Here is a 23,976-nt window from a genome sequence, read left to right as displayed (position 1 = left end):
ATGAGCGGCGACAAACCCACGCCCCCGGCCGCCTCCCGCGGGCCCCCGAGCCGCCTGCCGGTGCCCGTACGGGTGAGTGAGCCCTCCGCGCCTCTCCTGACGTGGCGCCCCCTTTTCTCCCGCGCCCCCCCTCACCCGCGCCCCCGGGCAGCGCGGGGCGCTGGCTCTGCGGAGCTGGGGTCTGGGTTCGCCCCCGTTTCTCTGTGAGCGTCCCGGGGCCACCGCCTGGCGGGCCGGGTGCGGAGGTGCCACCTGGAGGGTCGCGGGCGCCTTCCCGGCCAGGAACTCGGGGCTCCTAGCACCGGCCTCCGCGTCTCTTCTTGTCTGCCCCCCCCCCATTTTGAAATAACTGAACTTGCGTGAGGAAGAGCCGACATGCGGCTCAGACCTCAGTGAAAAGTTGGTGGAAACGGTCAAGTTGCCACCCGCAGCCCGTGTCCTGGAGGCAGTTAGGAAAGAACCGAGTTGCTGCCGCCGCGGTGACCCCCACCCACCCACCCCCGCGGGGCCTGAGTGACAGTGCCCAGACCCCGGCAGGTGGGGAGCTTCCTGCAAGGTGCTGTTTGTCACATGCCTCTCCGCCGGGCGTAGAGAGCACACTCACACACTCACACTCACACTCACACACGCGCGCGCACACACACACTCACACCTGTGCACAGGCGGTGCCCCTCCGTCCGTTCCCACCCGCATGGGCCGCAGCACCCGCGCCGGCACCGTGGGCAGCCGGTCTGTTCAAGCCTTTGCAGCTGAGCCGCGGTGCGGGGGCGGCGCCCCTGGAGACGGGCGGGTGTCGTTGGAAGCAGCTGCCTGAGGGCGCGGAGCGGCTGGGCGGAAAGCGCTGCTCGGGTTTGGAAAGGAGCGCTCCCAGCGGGAAAGGTCTCGCTGTCCTCCTGTGGTTGCAGCGGGTTTGTCCCGCGCGGAACTCACCGCGCGGATGCGTGTTGGCAGTCACTCCAGTTTTTACAAAGAAATGAACGGCAAGGCCCCCCAATACGCTCCGTGAGCGACTGTGGACTCCGTGGGCGCTGGCTCTGGAGCGCGCCGCCAGGGGGCGCTGGCCGCCCCTCGGCTGCAGGATGGGGTTCGTGCTGCTGTTGGGTTTTTTGTTTTTGTTTTTAAATTTTTCTTAATTTATTTTCTGTAGCCTGCAGTGTTTCTTTTTAAAATATATATGTATATGTATATATTTAATTATTTATTGTTGAAAGTTTTACATGTCTCCTTTTCCCGCATTGACCTCTCCCCCCATTGTCTGTGTCCATTGGTTATGCGAATACACGCACGCGCTTCGGTTCATCTCTTGCGCCCCCGCTTCCCTCTGAGGTTTGACAGCCTGTTCCGTGCTTCTAAGCCTCTGGATCTGTTTTGTCCATCAGTTCATGTTGTTCATTAGATTCCACAAATGAGTGAGGTCATGCGATATTTATCTTTCTCGGACTGGCTTACCTCGCTTAGCATAATGCCTCCCAGGTCCCTCCGTGCTGTTGCCAATGGTGAAATTTCTTTCTTTTTTTACAGCAGTGTAGTATTCCATTGTGTGGATGTACCATAGTTTTTAACCCACTCATCTGCTGAGGGCACTTAGGCTGTTTCCAAATCTTAGCTGTTGTAAACTGTGCTGCTGTGGACATAGGAGAGCCTTGACTGTATGATACAACCTGAGTGACCTGTATTTGCAAGAAGTTTTGTCAGCATCGGACACCAAGGATTAGAATAATGACACAGCATGGGAAGAGCAAGAATAACTTTTTGTTTTCAGAAATGCTGGGTGCTCAATGCACCACCCTTGAACTCTAGTGGATGGGAAGGTTCAGGTTCCCAGTTATTGAAAAACGAATCTGTTAAGTATCCTGTTCACACATCTGTCTTTAAAAACATGAACATCTGTAGCTACAGTCACAGCTTAAATAGCTGAAAAATGGCTAATTAGAAAAGTGATTTCAAAGAAAGCTGTTTAAGACCCAGTATATTTCTAGTCATAAATATTTTTTTTTCTGATGTAAAAAATACAACACATTCTTTACAATGGCTGCTTGTGTGAATAATGGGAATTTGGCCAGATTTAAAGGTCTCTTGTTCGGCACAGGAATGTCTTTCCCCCCGTGGTGGCTGTTCCCTGTTCCACAGGCTGCTGAGTTAAGGGAGCCCATATGCCCGTGTGCCTGGCCGTCTGCATTCCCATGGTGGAGCCCACTGGTGGAGAGCCATCCCTGCAGCGTGTCCTGTGTTGTACTGAGCGCATTTTTGGATTTTGACTAAGCTGCTCCCGTGGAAGGGGCCGGAAGCATTGAAGGGCCTGAGGCAGGGCGTACTGTCCCAGTGTGGGCGTGTGGCTGTAGGAGACACTCCCTGGCCTCCTGGGCGACGGGCTGTCCGTTGGTCTTACGCTTTGGGGACACGTTTCTCGTCCTTGCTGACTCGTCTTCGATTTCAGTGGTGGGATTTCTGGTGAGGTCTGTGACATCACAAGCAATACTCCCTTGTTTTAATGTGGGGAACAGCCCTGGCTGGTTTGGCTCAGTGGATAGAGTGTCGGCCTACAGACCGAAGGGTCCCAGGTTCGATTCTGGCCAAGGACACATACCTTGGTTGCAGGCTCCTCCCAGGCCAGGGCCCTGGTCAGGCTTGTGCAGGAGGCAACCAATCGATGTGTTTCTCTCACATCCATGTTTCTCTCTGTCTTTCCATCTCTCTCCCACTCTAACACTCAATGGGAAAATATCCTCGGGGGAGGATTTAAAAAAATAAAAATAAAAAAATAAAGTGGGGAATGATCTGATCTTATCAGGAGATTTGTTCTCTAGTGAACATTTTAACAAGATCCAAGTTAAAGGTGCGCTTATTTATTGAAAATATCAATGGTAAAGCTGCCTCATTTCCCAACAGTCTGTGTGTCTGTGTAAATACATAAAGATAGATGTGGCTTTTAAATTTCAACTTTTATTCAGTTCCACTTCCCAGGACGTCCTATGAGACACACTTGGAAGGAGGCTAAGGGGAGGGCGGCCTTAAGTATATTCCAGGGAAGAAACACATTCCATGAGCTGCACATGAAGACATTTAGCTACTCTGTAACTGGGGTGGGAGGAGGAGATGCTGAGTTGAGTGAGACGAATAAATGAACACATTTGCGTCCAGTTCCCTTACTGGCCCCTTTCCTGGGGTCTGTCCCTCCCAGGCTGTGCCCGGAGCTCTGAGCACCTGGTCGCTGCCGCCACCTGCTTCCACCTCCAGCCTCCACCCCGTGCCCAGACCACAGACGTGCCTGGCCCACCCACAAGCCCGCCTCTTCCTCTCCTTCCTCCCCAGGATCTCGGAGCACACGGAGCTTCTGTTGTACGTTCTCCTCTTTCCACACTTGTAGCCAGGTGTCCTCCCTCCTCTGGTTTACATCGTTCCCTGCCCCACATCCGCCCAGACCCCCCGCTGGGCCTTGGCCACTCAGCTCAGACCCCCGTGTCTGCCTCCTGCTTGGCCGATGAACTCCCACTTCCAAAACCAGTATCGCAGCCTCAATCCTGAAACCGGGTTTTCTCCCGTGTTCATATGTCAGGATGCCAGCATCACCCACATGCTTATGCCACCATCCAGGCCATGGCTGCGTCAAACTCCCGATGCACGGGCGTTCCTTCTGCTGGCTGGGCCTTTGCATGTGCTGCTTCCTCTGCCTCCACGTCCACCCAGCCCTCACCCCTGCCCCACAGCCGAGCCAGCTCGTTTCCAGCCCCTGTCACAGCCAGCCCCTCCCTGGCAGCTGTCACCCCTCTCCCGCTGCGGAACCCGGTGCTGTCCGGGACGCCGTGGCTTCCATCCGGGCTAGTCCCCTGGACTTGTCTCGGTCAGCGCTGCCTGTGAGTGAGTGGGACTCGCCCTTTCTTCCAGAAGCTGAGACGGAGTCAGTTACATGCCTGGCACTTTGTGCAGGTACCTACAGGGTGTCCCCCAAAATGTGCACACGCTGTTTTCTGATAGCTTCATGGCTGTTTCTTTCTTTTCAGATTTAGACCATTGGAATGAATACTTATTTGAAGTGTGGATGCGTTTTGGGGACACCCTGTACATACCAGTTGAATCAATAAATATTTATCTGAATGGAAGGTATGCATTCTGTGACTAAGAAGGGAGTAAGTCCCTTTTTTGGCTTTTCTACTGAGAATTTTATGTTGGTGATTAGCTATTTTGGGTTTGGATAAAATAGTATCTTTATATTTTTATAACAGGTACATTTCAATATCCATTTTACAAATCAACATAATTGTTCATGGTAAAACATAATTTTGTCCTGTGGAATATTATTATCCTTAATGATTCAGATAATTATACTTCAGCAAATGGCTCCATCCGTTTGAATTTTCACACTGTAATGACCTTCCGTGTTCACTCTATGAAATGACCCCACAGACCTTCCCCGGGGGCGGGGAGACCCAGGTGAGCTAGGGAACAGGTTCATTGTGAGGGTCAGCACAGCCTCACGTGGTTCTGACGAAGGGAATTCGCATCTGGCTTGAGTCCTGAAGTTGTCCCGGTCCCTGTAGCAGGAGAGAAACCCCGGGCTCTGCCTGTGGGTGGGAACGCTGGGGGACCCGCTGCCTGGGCGGGGCCCGGGTTCCTCGGCCTGGAGGCTTTCCCTGGCGCTGGGGACCTCCTGGTGCTAGAATCGTGTCCTTGGTCATGAATGTGCACACACAGGCGTGTCTGAGCTCCTGCTGGGAGCCAGGCTCCGTGCTGGGAACTGGACGAGACGGGAGCCCCGGACAGAGGCCCAAGCCGGATGCCCAGGAGCCGCGTGTGGGATCTCGTCCTCCCAGAGGAAGCCGCCAGGACCCACGGTTGTTTTCACGTGAACCCGGTCAGGCCCAGAACAGTTTCGTTGCTAATGTCTCTTCACACGTTTCTCCTGGAAGGAGCCCATTGTTTTGCCGCTAAGAATGTGTTCTCTTTATTTTTATTTATTTATTTTGGTTAATGCTCCTCTGAGGATATTTTTCCATTGATTTTCAGGGAGAGTGGAAGGGTGGGGGAAAGACAAAGAGAAACATTGATGTGAGAGAAACATCGATTGGTTGCCTCCCGTACGTGCCCGACCAGGGCCCAGCCGACGCTCCATCCACAAGCCAAACCGGCCAGGGCTGCTCTCCTCTTTAGAGGTAGTTCCCTGTCACAAAACTGCAAGAAGAGCAGATCAGTCCCAGGTCACGCAAATGTGCTAAGTGACTTTCCACGGGAAGATCTTAACTCTAATGTCACACGTGTAACTTTCTATCCATCGGGTGCCCACGGAGTGCTGCCCCTTTTAACAAAGTCACTGCTGACGATTCCACAGAGACAGTAATTGCATTGAAATTATATTCGATTACATAACTATGAAAGTATCATGTCACTTTGGGGCTAAGAATTAAGTAGATACATCATTACTCGGAATTTCTAACAGATGTCCTTTAACATCCGCTCATTTCGTAATCTCAGAGTCCGTGGAGGCATCTGCGATTTTCATGGAGCTTGTCGATTTAAGTGAAAAGCTTGCAAGTACAGACAAGTCAGATTAGCCTCCTTTCTATTTAGCGTAGATCAGGACGGATGTGATTGCCCTTTGTTCCCCGCGTTTCCCTTTGGCTTCTCTTCTGTGAGATGCGGTTCTCACTTCTGATGGTTTACAGGGAAGGGTGATGCCCTGGAACTCCCCCTCGAGCTCGGAGTCAGTGTTCTGTGAGCCGAAGGTCTCTTCTCACCGGTTGCAGGTGTGACTGTGCTGCGTTTGCAGTGTCTTTTCATCCATAGAATTTCACAGGAGCCAACGGGACCCCTTTCTTCCCATCCCAGTTTGTGTTTTTAAGAACTTCTTAAAGAAATCCTTTCTTATCCTAAACACATGAAGATGTCTGCATAAATTTTCTCCTAAATATCCATAAAGCTTGTTTTTTTCACTGTAAGTCTCTAAAGCATGAGAGAGATAGTCCCGTAAAATACGTGAGAGGCTGGGGTCAGATTCATGGTTGTGGGTAACAGTTGTCTGTTTTCTGAGTGGCCTGTGATCATCGCGGTGACCACGTAACATACCCCCTGGTCTGTGGGCTTGTCGCTGAGACCTGGGCATGTTGTCTGACGATGTCAATACTGACATGACTTAGTTACTGAGCGTTTATGATGAATCTTTATCATCCGTAGGCTCAGGTTCTCACCCCCTCCTAATTCACTATTTTTTCCATCCTCTCTCTGCTTGTATTTTTCTTGTGATCAATTTTAAAAACCTGTGATTAGTTCCCACACCAAGTATGACAGGGATTTTGGGTGTAATTTAGATCTACTGGGAAGGGCACGCTCTTTCTCTTGCCGCAACTGGTGGCATTAACGCTCCCTTGGCATCTGCCCTCTTGTTCCTCAAGGACTCTCACCGGAATCAAAGCCACAGAAAGAAAATGACAGGCCATCATTCCTGGTGAACATAGAGGCAAATATCATCCACAAAAATACTATCACACTGAATTCAGCAACACATGAAAGGATCATGCACCATGATCACGTGGGCTTCATTCCCAATATGCAAGGGCGGTTCAATCTCCACAAATCAATGGGATACAACATAATATTAAGGGATAAAAATCATGTAATCATATCAATCGATGCAGAAAAAAGCATTTGGCAAAGTAATTTTCCTCTCCTATAATTTTCTCTGTGCAGGAAATGCTAAGAACGAACTCTCTGCTCACTGAATTGATTCTAAGGTTGCATTAGGGTGTCCTGTCGCTGTGGACCTGCTCAGTCCTGTGTAATAATATTGTGTCTCCCCCAAAACAGTCCCTGCACATCCCTCTCTTCCATTTTACCGCCCACGTTGGTATGTTCCTGGTCTGCGTCTTCATCTTGAGCTCTAGGAAACACCCTGCCCTGGCCTCCTGGGAGGCAGTTTTCTGTGCTATTACGTTTTTCAGATCCACAAATGTTGTGTGTGGGCTTGACATATATATATTCTGCTACCTGGTATCTGTGTGACTGCACTACATTTTATTTATTGATCCTCGAGGCCCCGGTTGGCCCCTAAGCAGGCCCGATTCTCAGCCCCTGGGAGGAGTTGAAGAGTCTAGTCCTGTTTTTCCAGTCTCATGATTTCAGTGCGAGGAACATAACAATAACCTGTTGTCAGATAAGTTCATTTGCTTGTACTAATTGTATTGCTGTGATATTAAAAAATTTATGCAACTTAAATAATTTACTAGTAGCTAGTGAGCTAATTTCACAAAATTTATGCTTTAAAATAAACTAAGCATTTCCACAGAAAACTTGCCAAATTTAAGTAGAAAAATTATTTACATGTTTTCTGTGAAATGCTAAGATCTCACCCCATAACGCTGAGATGTAGGTCTTAATTTAGCTGCAGGAAAACATTTCGGAACAGACCCTTTCCCTTGGTAATAATAAATATTTGATGACTAATTGAGCCTTTAAGTGCTGTTCTTTGGAGGAAAAAAACACACAAAAATAGTATTTTAGTGAGAAACACGTTTGATTAAAAATTGATAGATATGATACTATTGGAGAACATATAAACATTGCTTTCCTAAGGTTCACTTTTATCTTTTTCAATATATTTTTATTGATTTTAGAGAGGAAGGGAGAGGGAGAGAGAGAAACATCCATTGGCTGCCTCCTGTATAACCCCTACCGGAGATGACGAGGATTGAGCAGGCAACCTTCTGGTTAACTCTAGGTCCCCAAACAAAAGTAGCAAAGATAAGTAGCAAGGTTTGAGCCCAGGTCTATGTGAGTGAACCAGCCCTTTTCATTAAGGATATATGTCCTTTATATACATAATATTTATATATAACTAGAGGCCTGGTGCATGGATTCGTGCACCAGTGGGGTCCCTCAGCCTGGCCTGTTCCCTCTCGCAATACAGGACCCCTCAGGGGATGTCAGAGGCCTGGTATACGGGTTCGGCCTGATCCTCGCAGGCCAGGCTGAGGGACCCCACTGGTGCACATATCCGTGCACCAGGCCTCTAATATGCATATAAGATCTTTGGTTAATCTCTTCCCGCCCTCCCCTCTCCCCGCTTCCCTCTGAGATTCATCAGTCTGTTCCATGTTTTCATGTCTGTGTGTTGAGCGTCTGCCTCCTGGTGTTCAGTGCGCGTCATAGCTACCAGCCAAATCGTTGAACAGTCGCTTAGGCTTTTATATATATAGACTAGAGGCCCACTGCACAAAATTCATGCATGGGTGCGGTCCCTGGGCCTGGCTGGCGATCAAAGCGGGAACGTCTCGCGTGGAAGGGTAGGTCCCAGCTGACCTCTGGGCCATGGGAAGCCCCTGGGTCCCTAGGCCCCCATTCGCCACCCTCCACCTGAGTCATCGGGCCCCCGCCCAGCTTCCTCAGCGCCTGGGAGCTGGGCAACAGCCCCGCCCCGCTGCTGCCACCGCTGGTCACCATCTACGTGGCGATCAGCAAGGCCATCGGGCTCCTGCCCAGCTCCCTCAGCACCTGGGAGCCGGGCGGTGGCCCTGCCCCCCACCACGGCTGCTGGTCGCTGTCTGCTGGGTGATCGGACCCCGCTTGCACTTGCCTTGACCTGGTGCCACCTGCTCCCACTCTCCTCGGGGCCCATTGGGGCCAGCAGCGCCTCGTTGGTGACACCCACCATGTTCCACGCCGCCCCCTGGTTGTCAGTGCATGTCATAGCAAGCAGTCGAACTCCCGGTTGAGGAGACAATTTGCATATTAGGCTTTTATTTTATAGGATTATATATACTTGTCGTGTATTTATTTTTTATTTATAACATTAGAGGCCCGATGCACAAATTTTGTGCAAAGGGCTCGACCCACGCAGCCCCAGCTTCGTCCGAAAGGTCGTCTGACTGTCCAGTCTAATTAGCATATTACGCTTTTATTATTATAGACAAGAGGCCTGGTGCACAAAAATTTGTGCACTCGCGGGGGAGGGCGGGGCCCTCAGCCCGGCCTGTGCCCTCTCATAGTCTGGGACCCCTCGGGAGATAACGACCTGCTGGCTTAGGCCTGCTCCCGGGTGGCAGAGGGCAGGCCCAATCCCTAGGTGCAGCCCCTGGTCGGGCTCAGAGCAGGGCCGATCAGAGGGTTGGGGCGCCGCCACTCTCACACTCAGGGCAGGGCTGATAGGGAGGTTATGGCTCTACCCCGTCACACACAGAGCAGGGCCTGTGGGGTGGGGGAGGCGGTTGGGGCGCCGCACCTTGTCACACACAGAGCAGGGACGATCAGGGGGTTGGGGCGCCGCACCCTGTCACACACAGAGCCGCAGGGCGATCAGGGGGTTGGGGAGCTCCCCCCTATCAGGCACAGAGCAGGGCTGATCAGGGGGTTGGGGCGCCTTCCCCTGTCACGAACAGAGCAGGGCGGATAGGGAGGTTGTGGCCCCGCCCCCTGTCACACACAGAGCCTCAGGGCAATCAGGGGGTTTGGGCGCTGCCCCCTGTCAGGCTGATCCCGGTGCCGGGAGGCCTCGCGGCTCTGCTGATCCCGGTGCCGGGAGGCATATTACCCTTTTACTATATAGGATAGAGGCCTGGTACATGGGTGGGGCTGGCTGGTTTGCCCTGAAGGGTGTCCTGGATCAGGGTGGGGGTCCCCACTGGGGTGCCTGGCCAGCCTGGATGAGGGGATGATAGCTGTTTGCAGCTGGTCACACACCGTTCATGGTGGGGGTCCCCACTGGGGTGCCTGGCCAGTCTGGGTGAGGGGCTGAAGGCTGTTTTCAGGCTGACTGAAGCTCCCAACTGCTCCTTTTTTCCTTTTTTTTTTTTTCATTCTGGGCCAGCTTTAGCTCTGGCTCCAGCTCTGAAATCAGGTATCTGGTTTGTTTGCGTTCTATAATCGAAACTCTGTATCAACTCCAGCTCCGAGATCCCGGGCTTGCTGAAAGCAGGTTTCCGGGGTTTTGTTTAGCTTCTATATTTGTAACAATGTTTCAAACTGCAGGCTCAGAGGCTGGCAAGGCAGGCGGGGAACGTTGGAGTCCTCCGTCACTGAAGCAAGCAAGCCTCATGTTAGTTTCAAGCTGCCTGGCTGCTGGCCGCCATCTTGGCTGGCAGTTAATTTGCATATCTCGCTGATTAGCCAATGGGAAGGGTAGTGGTCGTATGCTAATTACCATGTTTCTCTTTTATTAGATAGGATTATGCATATAAATACATGTTTATGTAATAAGTATAAATATTTCACTGAGAGGCTGAGTCCATCCCGAGAGCAGAGCATGTGTCAGGGAGAGCAGGGTGGGGTGGGCTGTGGGCTGTGGGGACTTCAGAGTCTGACGCCTGTGGTCACTGAGTCGGGCTCCGGTGGGCGGGTGCCCTGGGGCCGAGTGCTGCTGCCAGGCAGCTGTGTTTGGACACCAGTTGGGCGATGCTGGCTTAGGGGCACGTCCATCGAGTTCTCGTTTGGGGCGAATATCCCATCGTGTCTCTTGCAGAGAGTTACTGAGTGTGAAGCTCCGGAGGCAGGCAGGTGGGTGTCCCCTCTAGAGACAGGGCCCCAGGACGACTGCAGCCCTGCCATCCCAGACGCATCCCAGTCCTTTAAGAAGTGTGTCCACCGGAAAAAATAAAACATAAATAAAAAGCGGTGCTTCCCCAAGCGGGGCTGTCCGGGCCATGCAGGGGGCGCCCTCCCACCTGGGCCCATTTGCGATCCGCGGTTCATCGGCACCTGCGGGGTGTTGTGTCTGGTCCTGTGGTGGCTCACGGGGCTCGTTCGCATTCTCAATGTCCTGGCTCCCAGGTGGCCTGAGGAGGGACCCTCCCTCCATCCCCTGGGTCACCCTCTGCCCCAGCCACTGGCCACGCAGTGTGCCTGCACCGCCAGTTAGTAGGCCGTATCTCGGCACCAGGCTCCATTAGGACATGGTCTCTGTTAGCGTGTGCTGTGTCTTGGGCTTGAGCTGCCTCTAAATTGACCTGTCAAGTGGGCGTGGTCTCCCCAGGCCTCCTGGGCAGGCACCTGTCAACTCCCACTTCCCTCCCAATTTGACTTTTCTTCTCTTGACTTTTGTCCCTTTTATGCAATATTTTGTTTTAAAAAAAATAACAGAGAGGAAGCAGTTTAAGTTCAGGTAGAAGCGCCTGGTGTCTTTCTCGCTCTGTGAGAGAGCTGCCTGTGCTTTGTCGGCGGTTACCGCGTGTAGATTTGGGGGGCGTGCTCGGGGTGCCGGTCCGTGTCCTCGCTCCCTGACTGACTCTGTGACCCCTGGTTCTCATTTATTTTGCACAGGCTCCACCATCACCTTCCTCACCCATAGCTAATGAGCCAAAATATGAGAAGCGCTGGCTGGACTCCTGGTCAGTTCCTCTGTCTATGGCCCGCATCTCCAGGTCCCAGGCCGGAACGGAGACGTTAAGGTGTGTGCCCGTGGCCCGAGTGGGAAGAGCTGACCCCTGCACACGTCCTCCTGTTCTGAGTCATCCCTGGACCAGGCTCACTGTCCCGACCTGGTGCGTGGGACCGTCTTCTGGCAGAGGCGCCTTTGGGGAAACAGCCGGAACAGGCGCCGACTCACGGGCGCTCGGTTGTGTCTCGGGCGGAGTTTGTGGATAACTGAGCGTCTGGTGGGATTTGGCAGCGAAGCCCTCGGGGCCCCGCTTCTCTTGTGGTTAGTTTCTTGGTTATTCACACTCTTCGCTGTAATGCTGTCCGCTCAGATGTCTTCTGGACTCGGTTCAACAGTTTGTCTCTCTAGGATTTATTTCCCAGTTCACGTAAGTTTCGCATGGAACGGTCCACAGTCGTCCACAGAAACCCTTTATCGCCCTCCTCGCTCGGACGTCGATAGACCCACCTCCTCTTCCATTACTTGTCTCGCATTTGAGTCTTCCTTCTTTTCCTTTTTTGGTAAATCTAGCTCAGGTTTGCCGATCTTGCCGGTCTTTTTAAGAACCAGACCTTATTCACATTGGTTTTCTCTCTTCTGTTTCATGAATCCTGTGTGTCTTCCCTTCTGTGGAAAGTGGGAATGAATTGAGGTCCTTGGTCTCCCATCATCCAGGCGTTTCAGTGCCTCTTCTCATAAAGACTCTGGTCCCATTAGATCTGGACCCTTGGGCCCTCACTTCACTTTAACTCTTCCCTTAGAGGCCCTGTCTTCAAGGACACCACACGGGGGTGAGGGCTTCAGCATAGGAATCTGGGGTTCCCCACCTGAGTCCACAGGAGCCCGTGTGAGTAATAGTTGAGGAAGGCTCTGCGTACTGGGGAAGCCTATTTAACCAGAGACAGTTATTCCCGTGGGAGGTAGGCTGCAGGCAGGTGACTTTCAGGGAGAAAAGGCGGGAGCACCGACTTCGCGAGCTCAGTCGTAACAAATGTACGTGTGGTCACAGCATCCGCGATGCCGAGCTGATGCTGGACTTGCCTGTTGTCACCGTGTCAGCAGCTTTAAAAGCCTCAGTAAATGGTTCCCAAAGAATGATTACTAAGGACCCCCCAGGACAATCACTCCGAAATTTCTACTAGAGCAACGTTATTTCCTATATGAATTGCCTTCCAGATTTTTATTGAATTAGAAATAGCTGTTGATGAGAATTTCAACGTTTTAAACTTAACTTCAGTAAATCTATGTAAGATCCTGAAAACATGCCCGTGGCCTGACCACGTAAGATCCTGAATCGTGTCAGTGGCCTGACCACGTAAGACCCCAAATCGTGTCAGTGGTCTGACCACGTAAGACTGTGGAGCATATCAGTGGTCTGACCATGTAAGACCGTGGAGCGTGTCAATGGTCTGACCACGTAAGATCCTGAATCGTGTCAGTGGTCTGACCACATAGGACCGTGGAGTGTGCCAGTGGTCTGACCACGTAAGATCCTGAATTGTGTCAGTGGTCTGACCACATAAGACCATGGAGCGTGTCAGTGGTCTGACCACGTAAGACTGTGGAGTGTGTCAGTGGTCTGACCACATAAGACTATGGAACATGTCTGTGGCCTGACCACGTAAGATCCTGAATCGTGTCAGTGGTCTGACCATGTAAGACCGTGGAGCATGTCAGTGGTCTGACCACGTAAAACCCTGAAACGTGATCATGGTCTGACCACCGTGGTCACTGTCTTTCCATGGTGACTGATGATTTTGAGGGGGCTGGAGCGGCGGCCCCGGGCCGGGGTCTGAGATGACGTTTCTCCTCTGCCCTCCTCACCGCATCCCGTTCTTGTTCTCCTGCAGGCCCCACGCCTTCGAGGTGCTGGCGCTTGGGGTCTGCTCAGGGATGCTGCAGTTCTCCACGGCCCAGGAGACCACCGACTGGCTGAGTGCCGTGGCCACAAACATCCATGACCTGATGCTACAGAGGGTGAGCCGAGATTCCACCTGCCGTTTTCTTTTCACCCACACAAATAGTTACAAGGTTCTGCATTTATATTAACCAGAAATAACTGGCTGTAATGTTAAACAGAAGAACGTGTACTTTTTTTAACATTTCAAATCTCTGTTTAAAAACAGTTTAAGATGAAGTCATAAGTGTTTCCTAGCTCAAGAGTGTGGGTTAATCGGACATTTGGGTACTTCACGTGGTTCTCTCTCTCCTGTCCTCACACATACACAGGCACTTCATTAGCCAGGCATTAATTAGCCAGGCATTAATTATGCTGGAAACTCAGGCACCAATGTGCTAGTCGTCCTGACCCCGCCTCCCTCTCTCCGCAGGTGAAAATGGCCAACAAGTGCTGTTCTCCGAGGGACCAGGTGGGTTTGGGTTGTTTGTGCGAATCGCGTAACAAGTCTCCGAAAGTAGCCTCTTCCGTTGTTGGCATCTGATCTGGAAGTTTTGATGGGAAAACGACAGGACACCTCAGTCTGAGGCGGGTCCCGGTCATCAGGGTGACTGCACTGCGGCTCATGCGGTGGGAACAGCGCTGTGGGCGGGTCTGCTCCCCGTGGGCTGAGTCCCCGTGGTCTCTCCGTGTGAGGAGAAGCAAGAAGAGTTTCCACAGAAACGCCACCAGGAAGATCAGTGGAAATGGGCTTCTTTATCATCATGGTTATGGGTTCTGATTTCATGATGGCAGTACAATCAGGCAGGTGCTCATAAAAGTATAATGTACATGTATTGGGACAGGTACTAAACCATTAGAAATAATGTAGGAGATAAAATTAGTTTCCCTTAAAATTATTTATGAACTGCATATATCTAAAAAGATTCATAAGTCAGCCGATGGTTCCAGCAGGAGCTAAGCTATAACGTGTTCCCTGCTGATTAATCTGGATGGAATTACACTGCAATGGGCTTCCAGTAAGTCCACATCCAAACTGCGGACATTCCGATGATGAAGCGTCTGTGCTGCTGCCTCGGCCAGGACAGGAGCTTCTCATTCGCTCCTCAGTAGACAACTCCTGCTGGACGTGTGCCCTGCACCACTGACCAGTCCAGGAGGGGAGCTCAGCCCAGCTCCGGGGAGGGGGGGAGGGGGAGGGAAGGGGACAGGGATTAGAGGAGAAACTGGGCAGTGGGCCTACGGCTGGGAGGAATGCTGCTCAGAGCGGTGAGCATGTACCGGCTCAGAATAATGGCCACAACTCATGCACGGTGTCCACCAGCCTCACGTGGCAGAGGCTCCGTTCGGACAGTCCCTGGCCTGATATTTTTATGTATGAAACTCAGTATGTTGCAGCCCTGGGTGTTCACTCAGGTGTCCACATGCGTGTCAGGTTTGGAGACTGGAGACTGACCTAGAGGTCCTGGTCCCCCAGTCTGTGGTTGTGGGTGTCCCAGCGGATGGGGGTGTCCTGGCAGGTCGGGGTGTCCTGGCCCGTGGGGGTGTCCCGGCGGGTGGGGTGTCCCGGCGGGTGGGGGTGTCCCTGAGGGTGGGGGTGTCCTGGTGGGTGGGGGTGTCCCTGAGGGTGGGGGTGTCCCGGCGGGTGGGGGTGTCCCTGAGGGTGGGGGTGTCCCGGCGGGTGGGGGTGTCCCTGAGGGTGGGGGTGTCCCGGCGGGTGGGGGTGTCCCTGAGGGTGGGGGTGTCCCGGCGGGTGGGGGTGTCCCTGAGGGTGGGGGTGTCCCGGCGGGTGGGGGTGTCCCTGAGGGTGGGGGTGTCCCGGCGGGTGGGGGTGTCCCTGAGGGTGGGGGTGTCCCGGCGGGTGGGGGTGTCCCGGCGGGTGGGGGTGTCCCGGCGGGTGGGGGTGTCCCTGAGGGTGGGGGTGTCCCGGCGGGTGGGGGTGTCCCGGCGGGTGGGGGTGTCCCGGCGGGTGGGGGTGTCCCTGAGGGTGGGGGTGTCCCGGCGGGTGGGGGTGTCCCGGTGGGTGGGGGTGTCCCTGAGGGTGGGGGTGTCCCGGCGGGTGGGGGTGTCCCGGCGGGTGGGGGTGTCCTGGAGGGTGGGGGTGTCCCGGCGGGTGGGGGTGTCCCGGCGGGTGGCGTGTTTGTCCTTCCAGATGTGACAGTGGCTGATGGTGTCCTGCTGCAGGTCGTGCACATGGGTTGGGTCAACGAGAGGCTTGAAGATGCCGACTGCTCTCCGACCCTCACACCCAAGTTCCTGGCCCTGAAGGGCTCCTCGGCTTCGTCTTCAGCCCCCCCCCCCCCCCCCCCGGTGAGGACAGTGAGGACCCACGAGACCCGGAGGAGGGGTTGGGAGGGCACCTGGAGGAGAAGGAGGGCCCGTGCCCTTGTCCTCGTCCCCACGTGGCTGGGGGGGGGGGGTTCTGCTTGGGGTCATGGGCTTTTCTTTCTCTGAATCTGTTAACCCACTTATTTCGGTTCAAACAGCCGCGAAGTTGGTCCAGCATTTTCCTGCTTCTGCGGATTTGGGGTGGGGACGTGGAAGGCCCATGTCCTAGGGCAGTGATGGCGGACCTATGACACGCGGGTCCGAGGTGACACGCGAACTCATTTTTTTGGTTGATTTCTCTTTGTTAAATGGCATTTAAATATATGAAATAAATATCAAAAATATAAGTCTTTGTTTTACTGTGGTTGCAAATATCAAAACATTTCTATATGTGACACGGCACCAGAGTGAAGTTAGGGTTTTTCAAAATGCTGACCCGCCGAGCTCAAAAGATTCGCCATCGCTGATCTAGAGCATCAGTTATGTGTCAAAGAGTCCAGGACATAGGCAAGCAGACAGACCCCTTCTCCTCACACATTTCTAGGTTATGGCCAAATGCCGGAATTTAAAAGCTGTGTCTCCCTCAGATTATCCAAGTTTGTTTTTTTAAAAAATATATGTTTATTGATTTCAGAGGGGAAGGAAGAGGGAGAGAGAGAGATAGAAACATCAGTGATGAGAGAGAATCATGGATTGTCTGCCTCCTGCAGGTCCCCCACTGGGGGTCGAGCCCACAACCCGGGCCTGTGCCCTTGACCAGAATCAAACCTGGGACCTTGCAGTTTGCAGGCCGACACTCTATCCACTGAGCCAAACCAGCTAGGGCCATCCAAGTTTTATTAAAGAGCCTGGCCCAGCTGGCGTGGCTCAGTGGTTGCAGTTACGGTTCTATTCCTGGTCAGGGTACATGCCCGGGTTGTGGGCTCAATCCCCAGTGTTGGGCGTGCAGGAGGCAGCCGATCCATGATTCTCTCTCATCACTGATGTTTCTCTCTCTCCCCCTCTCCCTTCCTCTCTGAAAGCAATAAAAACATTTACAAAATAAACATCCTGATTTAGTCAGGCCATCATATAAATGTAATGCTGCACGCTACAGTTTGCAATCTTCCTTTCCAATTCCTCCCAATGCCATTTCCTCAGCCTGGGCACCCAGCCTAGAAGTGTATCAGCCAAGTCAACTTCCCCCCTGGAGTCTGAGCGTGAGAACTAAACAGCGAGACCTGGTGTCCTCGGGCCCTAAGTCTGGAGGAGGCACCACAGGGGCAGTGGTTCTTGCTCCTGAAGCTTCGGCCGCATTCGTGGAGCTGTTTCAACACTTGGTGTCAGATATTTAAATGGGAAAAGGCCCAGACAGTTTGTGGTAAATAATTTAGGAAAAACTAAAAGACAAAAGTCTTGTGTCCGAGGGTGGTTTCTGAGCTCCGTCAGGTGAGGGAAAGGCGTGGTGCTGAAGGAAGAGAGGGAAAAGGGAGGGGAGAAGGGAATGGAGTTGGGGTTGGGGGCCTGTGTTTATCCTGAGCCAGGAAGCCGGGTGGGGGGATCACCCCAGGCTTCCATGAAAGATACCACCAACATGGGGTTCACCCAGGCCCCTCCGTCAGCGGCCAGAGTATCCATTTCTTATTTGCGAATTGGAATCTGAGAAATAATGTTTCAGCTGCTCATGTTTTCAAACACCATTAAAAGGTGTTAAATAACCATATGAAATAAATGTTATAGCACCTCATGGCATTCACATAAATTATAGAGGAGTTGCCTGTGAATATGCAAGAAATATGAAGAGCAATTTTAAGAATGTCAACGAGGCAAGATGTCATTAAAAAATGTACCTGGAAATAAACCATTTGACGGCAGGTTTGTAGACGGAAGACACAGCAGACAACTCTGTACCTCATAGGGTCACTGGAATCACTCGAGGCTACAGAGTGGCTCTCCACAGTCACTGGAAGACGCCAGCGTGCTGCACCCGGTAGCTTACGTTCTGCTGTAAGCAGTCGAGTGGCCGGATAGCACAGGACGCGACCAGCCACTGTTACCGGGGAAACGCAGTGCGTTCACCCCTTTCCGCAAAGGAGCTGCGTCCTGGGAGACAGAGCGAGGATCGTTCACGTTCGCTTCCTGGTCAGAGACTCTCTGGTTTAAGGAAATGACGTCCTGGAGCGTCTGGTTTGCAAAATAAGGGATTTTTTGTAGCCGAAGTGGTGCTTGAATGTGCGTCTGCTCTGTAACCACAGCTCTCGACCCACGCGCCGCTCTCTCCCCACGTCCTGCCTCTCCTCCTTAAAGGTGTAGGGCTTTTACCCTGGAGTTGTTTTCCTAAAACAGTGATGGCGAACCTTCTGAGCTCGGCGTGTCAACATTTTGAAAAACCCTAACTTAAGGCTGGTGCCGAGTCACATATAGAAATTTTTTGATATTTGCAACCAGAGTAAAACACATATTTTTGATATTTATTTTATATATTTAAATGCCATTTAACAAAGGAAAGTCAACCAAAAAAATGAGTTGGCGTGTCACCTCTGACACGCGTGTCACAGGTTCGCCATCACTGCCCTAGAACCATCAGGAGCGCTGCACACGCAGGGGGAACATTTGCAAACACCCCGACGCTCTGCCTCTCTCCGAGGTGGTGCTGCAGCCCTGGCCGCGCGGTCTCACACCGCCTGCTTTTTAACAAAGAGCAGTAACTTCACCTAAAATAAGAATCAGGATCCCTGTGCCCGCTCCCTGCTTCTCCATCGCACCCTCCGGATGGGCCGACCCGCGTCAGAGCCTCCAGGTCACCACACCGCTGTCCGCTCGCCAGCTTCGCACTTTTCATTTATTCTCTAGTATATGTATTTTATGTCCTACTATATATATTTTGTAATATACATTCTCTTAAAATTTAACCTAAAAAGACCTTTAATCTGAAAGGGACCCCAAATGAATTCTCAAAATTATACCTGTTTGTAACAGGTAAGTTTGTACATTAGCACGTTCTTGTGTCAGAATGTGCACACCTCACAGGCGCCCACGCCCACGCCCCCTCACCAGTGTCCACGGCCGCCACAGGCCTACGTGCCGACCACCTGCTGCCGCCCGAGTGACTGTTGCGAGGGTTTCAGTGGCATGTTCCTCTGCACCAGCACGTTCCGCTCCTGGAGGCACTGAAAACTTCCCCACGTCGCTGAGGCATCGCTGACGAGGAGAGTACCCTGGTTACAGTGCGCGCCGTGGGGATGGTCTCCCACCCGGTCCCTCACCACGGCCGCCCCCTCCGGCGCTGCCTTTCCAGCGGCTTGTGTTGTGTGCTGTCTGTTTTGCTGAGGATGCGAAGACGTGTGTGCGTTTCCTTTCCTGCAGGTGAGCACGCGGAACTGGGCGTGCGCAGAAAAGACCTACAGCCTCTGGGAGGTGCTGTTCAAAGCCCACGAGGTGAGTGTCTGCCATCGGCCGAGATGCCGCGGGGCGCACAGAGGGAGGGGAGCGGGGGCTCATGGCGCAGGTTCCCTCCTGGCCCAGTCAGGGCTTGTGCGGGAGGCAGCCAGTCGATGCGTCTTCTTCACATCCATGTCTCTCCCTCCCTCCCTCCCTCCCTTCCACTCTCTCTAAAAAGCAATAGAAAATACCCTCAGGTGAGGATTTTAAAAAGGCCCTTCTGTTTTGTTTTCAGCGAAGTGAGCGGGGGAGGGCGGGGGGAGGTGTGTGTCTGGGAAGGGCGAGGGAGCTCACGGGGGTCAGCGGGACCATGGCCGCTGGCTGTCAGGAAGCTGGTCAGCTGGGTGGTGAGGTCGGGCCCAGAGCTGCCCGGCCTCGGCCTAGCCTCTGTGAATAGATGTGCGCTAGCATGACTGAGGGCCCGTGTGCGGGGGCTGGGCCTGTGCGTCACGGAAAGCCGTGGCATCCGCATCTGTGACTCCAGCCTGTATTTCAAAGCACGAGGCTCTGGGAGGTCAGCGGCACAGGTCAGCAGCTAGTCGTTGGCAAAGGAAGGTCTGCCGTCGGCAGCCTCAGACCTGCTCCCGAGGACGAGCCCAGCTCCCCCACAGCAACCGGGCCTGCCGCCCCGTCCGCGCATCGCCCCGTAAACACTCGCCAAGAGTTCTTCCTTGGCTGTCAGTCTTGACCCTCAGTTCAGCAACTATCGGTGTGACTTACGACGTGTCAGCCAGTGATTCTACCTGCCCTGTTTGGCTCAGGAAGTGCAATCCTGTTTCCTGGATGGTTCTGTGTGTCCCAGCCTGCAGTGAAGGATCTGGGGCTCCACCCCCTCCCATGCACACATGTGCATGTGTACCATGCATGGCACAGACATGTACCACGTGTCACATGCACATGTGCCAGGTACATGCATAACACACATGTACATGGGCACTTGTATCACACATGCCACTGAATACACCACATGCGCACACGTGTACATGCAGCATGGGTGCCACGTGCACATGCATGCACACATGCGGGTGTGCCACGCGCATATATATACCATGTGCACGCCGCATGCACATGGGCTCGTGTACCATGCATACAACCTGCATATGTGTACACATGTACACATCTACCACATGCACATAACACATGCATAAACCATGTGTCGAAATCACAAGACACGTGGATGGGGCTGTGAGCCGACTGCCTGCAGGTGAAGTAGGGTCAGTGAATAGTTTCTCAAGGCCTCGAGCACAGCTCTGAGGTCAGCTCAGGCGTCCCCCATCGGGTTTCGTGGGAAAGTAGCCAGTTCCACCGAGAGCTCAGGAGCTCACACGTGACTTAGGTGTCATCTTTAGCCGCAGAGGTCCCGACCCCCTGACCCCAGTCAGGTCTGCTGCTGCCTCAGGTGTGGGGAGGGAAAGGGCTGCTGATCTGGGGAGAGACTGGGTCTTCGAGGGGTGGAGAGAGGGGAGGAGGTTGGGGGAGAGGGGGGTTATAGAACCAGGGCTCCGAGCTGGGTTTCATCAGGGGCACAAGGACCCTGGTCTCATAGGGACAGTCTCCAGGCCGTGCCCAGTGAGGGCTCGATGGTGTGAGTGGGTGAGCCAGAGCGCTGAGACGGGCCTGCATCTAGGGAGACAGAGGGACAGGGAGAGCCAGGGAGAGGGATGTGTTCTGAGCGTGAAGTCTCCACTGGGACAATAGGAGGCGTGAGGAGGAGCCCGGTGACCCCGCGGGGGATCAGGCAGAGGCGAGGGCTTAGCTGTTTGCTGTTTCTTGTTAAATGTGAGCCCGGGAGTCCCGGAGTCTTACCTTTAAAGTTGGATGTAGAGTAAGAAGTGCGGTTACCAGTGTTTGCAGTGGAAGGTGTGTACAGACAGGAGGAGTGGGACACACGTCCCTGCAGAGGTTCGCGTAGGGCCCTGTGCACGGCTGAAGAGCACTGCTCCTGGCCTTGCCCCGGGGGTGGCCTCCCCGCCCGCCCCCCCCCCCCCACCACCAGCTCTCAGCAGCGTGCCCTCCAGGCTGAGCAGACACCCCTCCCCAACCGCTGCCTGGGGCCGCCTCTGTCCCCACATTCCACCCCCTGTCGCAGTTCTGGTCCCCGGGGGACTGCCGGCAGCAAGCGCACCTGTGCCCGGCCTCCAGGACCCAGGGCCGCACAGCTTCAGCGTCCTGGTCGGCCGAGGCCAGAGCCACCGCGTGGGAGGCGTCCTTCCAGAGAGCCACCTGCTGGGCGGTGTGGAGGGCAGGGGGGAGTGACCGCAGCTCCCAGGGAAGGGACCGGGCCTGGCAACACTCAGGCAGAGTGCGTGTGACAACCCGTGTGCATGTGACGATCTATGTGTGTGACGATCCGCGTGTGTAACAATCCGTGTGCATGTGACAACCTGTGTGTGTGTGTGACAATCTGTGTGTGACAACCTGTGTGTGCGATGGGGCAGCTGTGCCCAGAGGCCGTGGGCTCTCCTCTCGGACCGGGGCCAAGTCCTGGAGCAGGAACACCCTCCGCAGGCTCATCGCGGAGGTTTGTGAGGAGGCGCCGGCAGGACCTCCGTGGCCCTGGCCCCGGGTCAGCAGCTTGGTTAGACGCGGGGAGCGCACAGCAGTAAAGCACAGACCTCTGCATTTCTGGGCTTTCGCCTGACTTGGCTGAAGTGTGCCCACGTGCGCGTGAGTGTGAGACAGAGAGAGAAGGAGAGAGACAGGGAGAGAGAGAGAGAGAGAGAAAGAAAGAGAGAGAGAGGAGAGAGAGGCAGAGACAGACAGACAGAGAGCACGTGCCCCATGTGCTCTCATGTTCAAGTTCTGACGCCATGTGCCCTGCGGACAGACGGCATCTCAGCGTCAGGTCTGGAGCTCACGTCAGCTGAGGCTGCTGCTGCCCATCAGCGTGAGGGCCCAGGTCCTGGGTTTGGCTTTGGGATGCTCGGCCGTTACACCCACTGCTCCCAAGAGTTTCCCCGAGAGGAAGCCACGTCTGGGTCCCCTGGACCGGGTGCTGGGCCCCGACCATCTGTCTGTCCGGAGGCGGCTGGGACACGGAGAAAGAGCGGACGCTCCACAGCGGGCCTTCGTGAGCAGCGGGAGGCCCACGAGGCAGGCAGGGGCTTCCACGCTCACACTCCCTGAGGCGCGGGGCGCGCTGGGCTGTTGGTCAGGGAGGGGGCAGTGTTTGCCGTCTCCGGTTCCACGTCGCGTGGGGCGTGGGCTCCACCTCCACTCCCTGTGGTCTGCACGTTAAGACTGAAAGCCGTTTCTGAGCCTGGGGGGTGCAGCGCCCCGAAGAATATTAACACTTTATTAGAGGATGTTTCTCAAAACCAACACTGTTTTCTAGTCCAAGACCTACCCATGCAGCTGGCGGGGAGACGCGCTGCACTTCACCGTGGACTTCGCCTCAGGATTCACCTGCTGCGACAGCAGGACGCAGGTGAGGGGCACAAGGGGTGGGACCAGCATCCTGGGCCGGAGGGGAGGGTCGGAGAGAAAGCCGTGTGAGGACCGTTCTGTGGCCGGAGGATGGGAAGGCGGGGATCTGGTGAGCTATCACCTGCCCGGCGTAGAGAAGCCGGTGTCTGCGTTCTTTATGTAGACGACTCGATGTGTGAATTGAGGTAACGACACGTGGGCTCTGGTTTCCGATCTCTGGTTTCCTCGTTCCCTCGCAGACCATCCTCTGGAGCTTTAGGTCCTCCCGGCTGCGGGGTCGTCCGACGACGGGAAGGCCCGCCTCAAGCTGCTCTTCCAGCACCTCCACACCCGACAGGTTGAGACGAAGGTAAGGACGCAGCTCCCTCTGCACCAGCCGCCCACCTCATAGCACAGAGACGGGCAAAAGCTTGCCCACCCACACCCACACCTGCATACACTCACACACCTGCACACCTACACACACACACCTGCACACACACACCCATATGCACACCTGCATGCACACACATGCACACCCCACACACCTGCACGCAGACACACCCGCCCACACACAACTGCACACCTACACACACACCTGCACGCACGCACACACACCTGTATGCACACACATGCACACACCTGCACACAACTGCATGCACAGTCAACCACACACATACCTGCACACACACACCCATATGCACACCTGCATGCACACACATGCACACCCCACACACCTGCACGCACACACACCCGCCCACACACAACTGCACACCTACACACACCTGCACACACGCACACACACCTGTATGCACACACATGCACACACCTGCACACACATACACACAACTGCATGCACAGTCAACCACACACATACCTGCATGCACACCCACACACACGGATACACACACACACACCTGCACACACAGTCCCTCCACACACACCTATACACCTATACACATAAATACCTGCATGCACACACACCTGCACACACTCGCACACACATCTGCAAGCACTCACACACAACACACATCTGCACACACTCACACACACACACACACACACTTGCATGCATTCATATACCTGCACGCACTCACACTCACCTGCACACACACTTACACTCAACTGCCTCCTTTCCTGTGTCCTGGGGCCTGAGTCACCCGAGCGGCGGCTGAGAGGCCTGGTTGGCTGTGGCCACGTGTCCCTGATGCTCACACCCACACGTTCCGCTCTGTCTTTCCTGCAGGAGCTGGAGTTCCCGGACCTCACGGCCGTCCTGCACTGCGTCCACGCCTTCCTCGCAGCCAAGGCTGCCTCCTGGACCCCGGCTTTGCAGGCAGCCAGGGCCTCAGCAGGAAGCCCCCGGGCAGCAGCTGAGCGCTCGGTCAAGGACAAGAATTAAACTATTTTCTTAAGAGACGAAGCTTTGCCGCCCAGCATTGGAGCTCTGTGGCTTTATAATGAGCCTACGGTTGTGATACCAGTAAAGCCCTTCCTGTTTCCAGCCACGGAAATCCTCCTTAGAGGGACGGTCCCACAGGGCGCAGGCGCGGCTGTGGCTGGGGCCCTGGCCCGTGAATCGCCACAT

General features: G+C 54.3%; 1 protein-coding gene across 1 annotated transcript; it reads left to right on the top strand.

Moving 5' to 3' along the window:
- SNTG2 (syntrophin gamma 2) lies at positions 1-23,765 on the top strand (the record flags this gene model as incomplete). The annotated part of the gene is given in 13 exon segments (XM_081100805.1): positions 1-72; positions 3,182-3,339; positions 3,758-3,858; positions 4,002-4,101; positions 13,189-13,315; positions 13,669-13,707; positions 15,420-15,659; positions 18,909-18,980; positions 22,318-22,410; positions 22,649-22,681; positions 22,684-22,758; positions 23,635-23,701; positions 23,704-23,765. Coding segments are annotated over 13 exon segments (1,239 nt in total).
- Positions 23,766-23,976: the final 211 nt, after the last annotated feature.

The sequence above is a fragment of the Myotis nattereri genome (assembly GCF_964212035.1).
Source record: "Myotis nattereri genome assembly, chromosome: 10".
Classification (NCBI taxonomy): domain Eukaryota; kingdom Metazoa; phylum Chordata; class Mammalia; order Chiroptera; family Vespertilionidae; genus Myotis; species Myotis nattereri.
The sequence above is the reverse complement of the archived record's forward strand: the minus strand, read 5'-3'. Positions and strand labels throughout refer to the sequence as shown.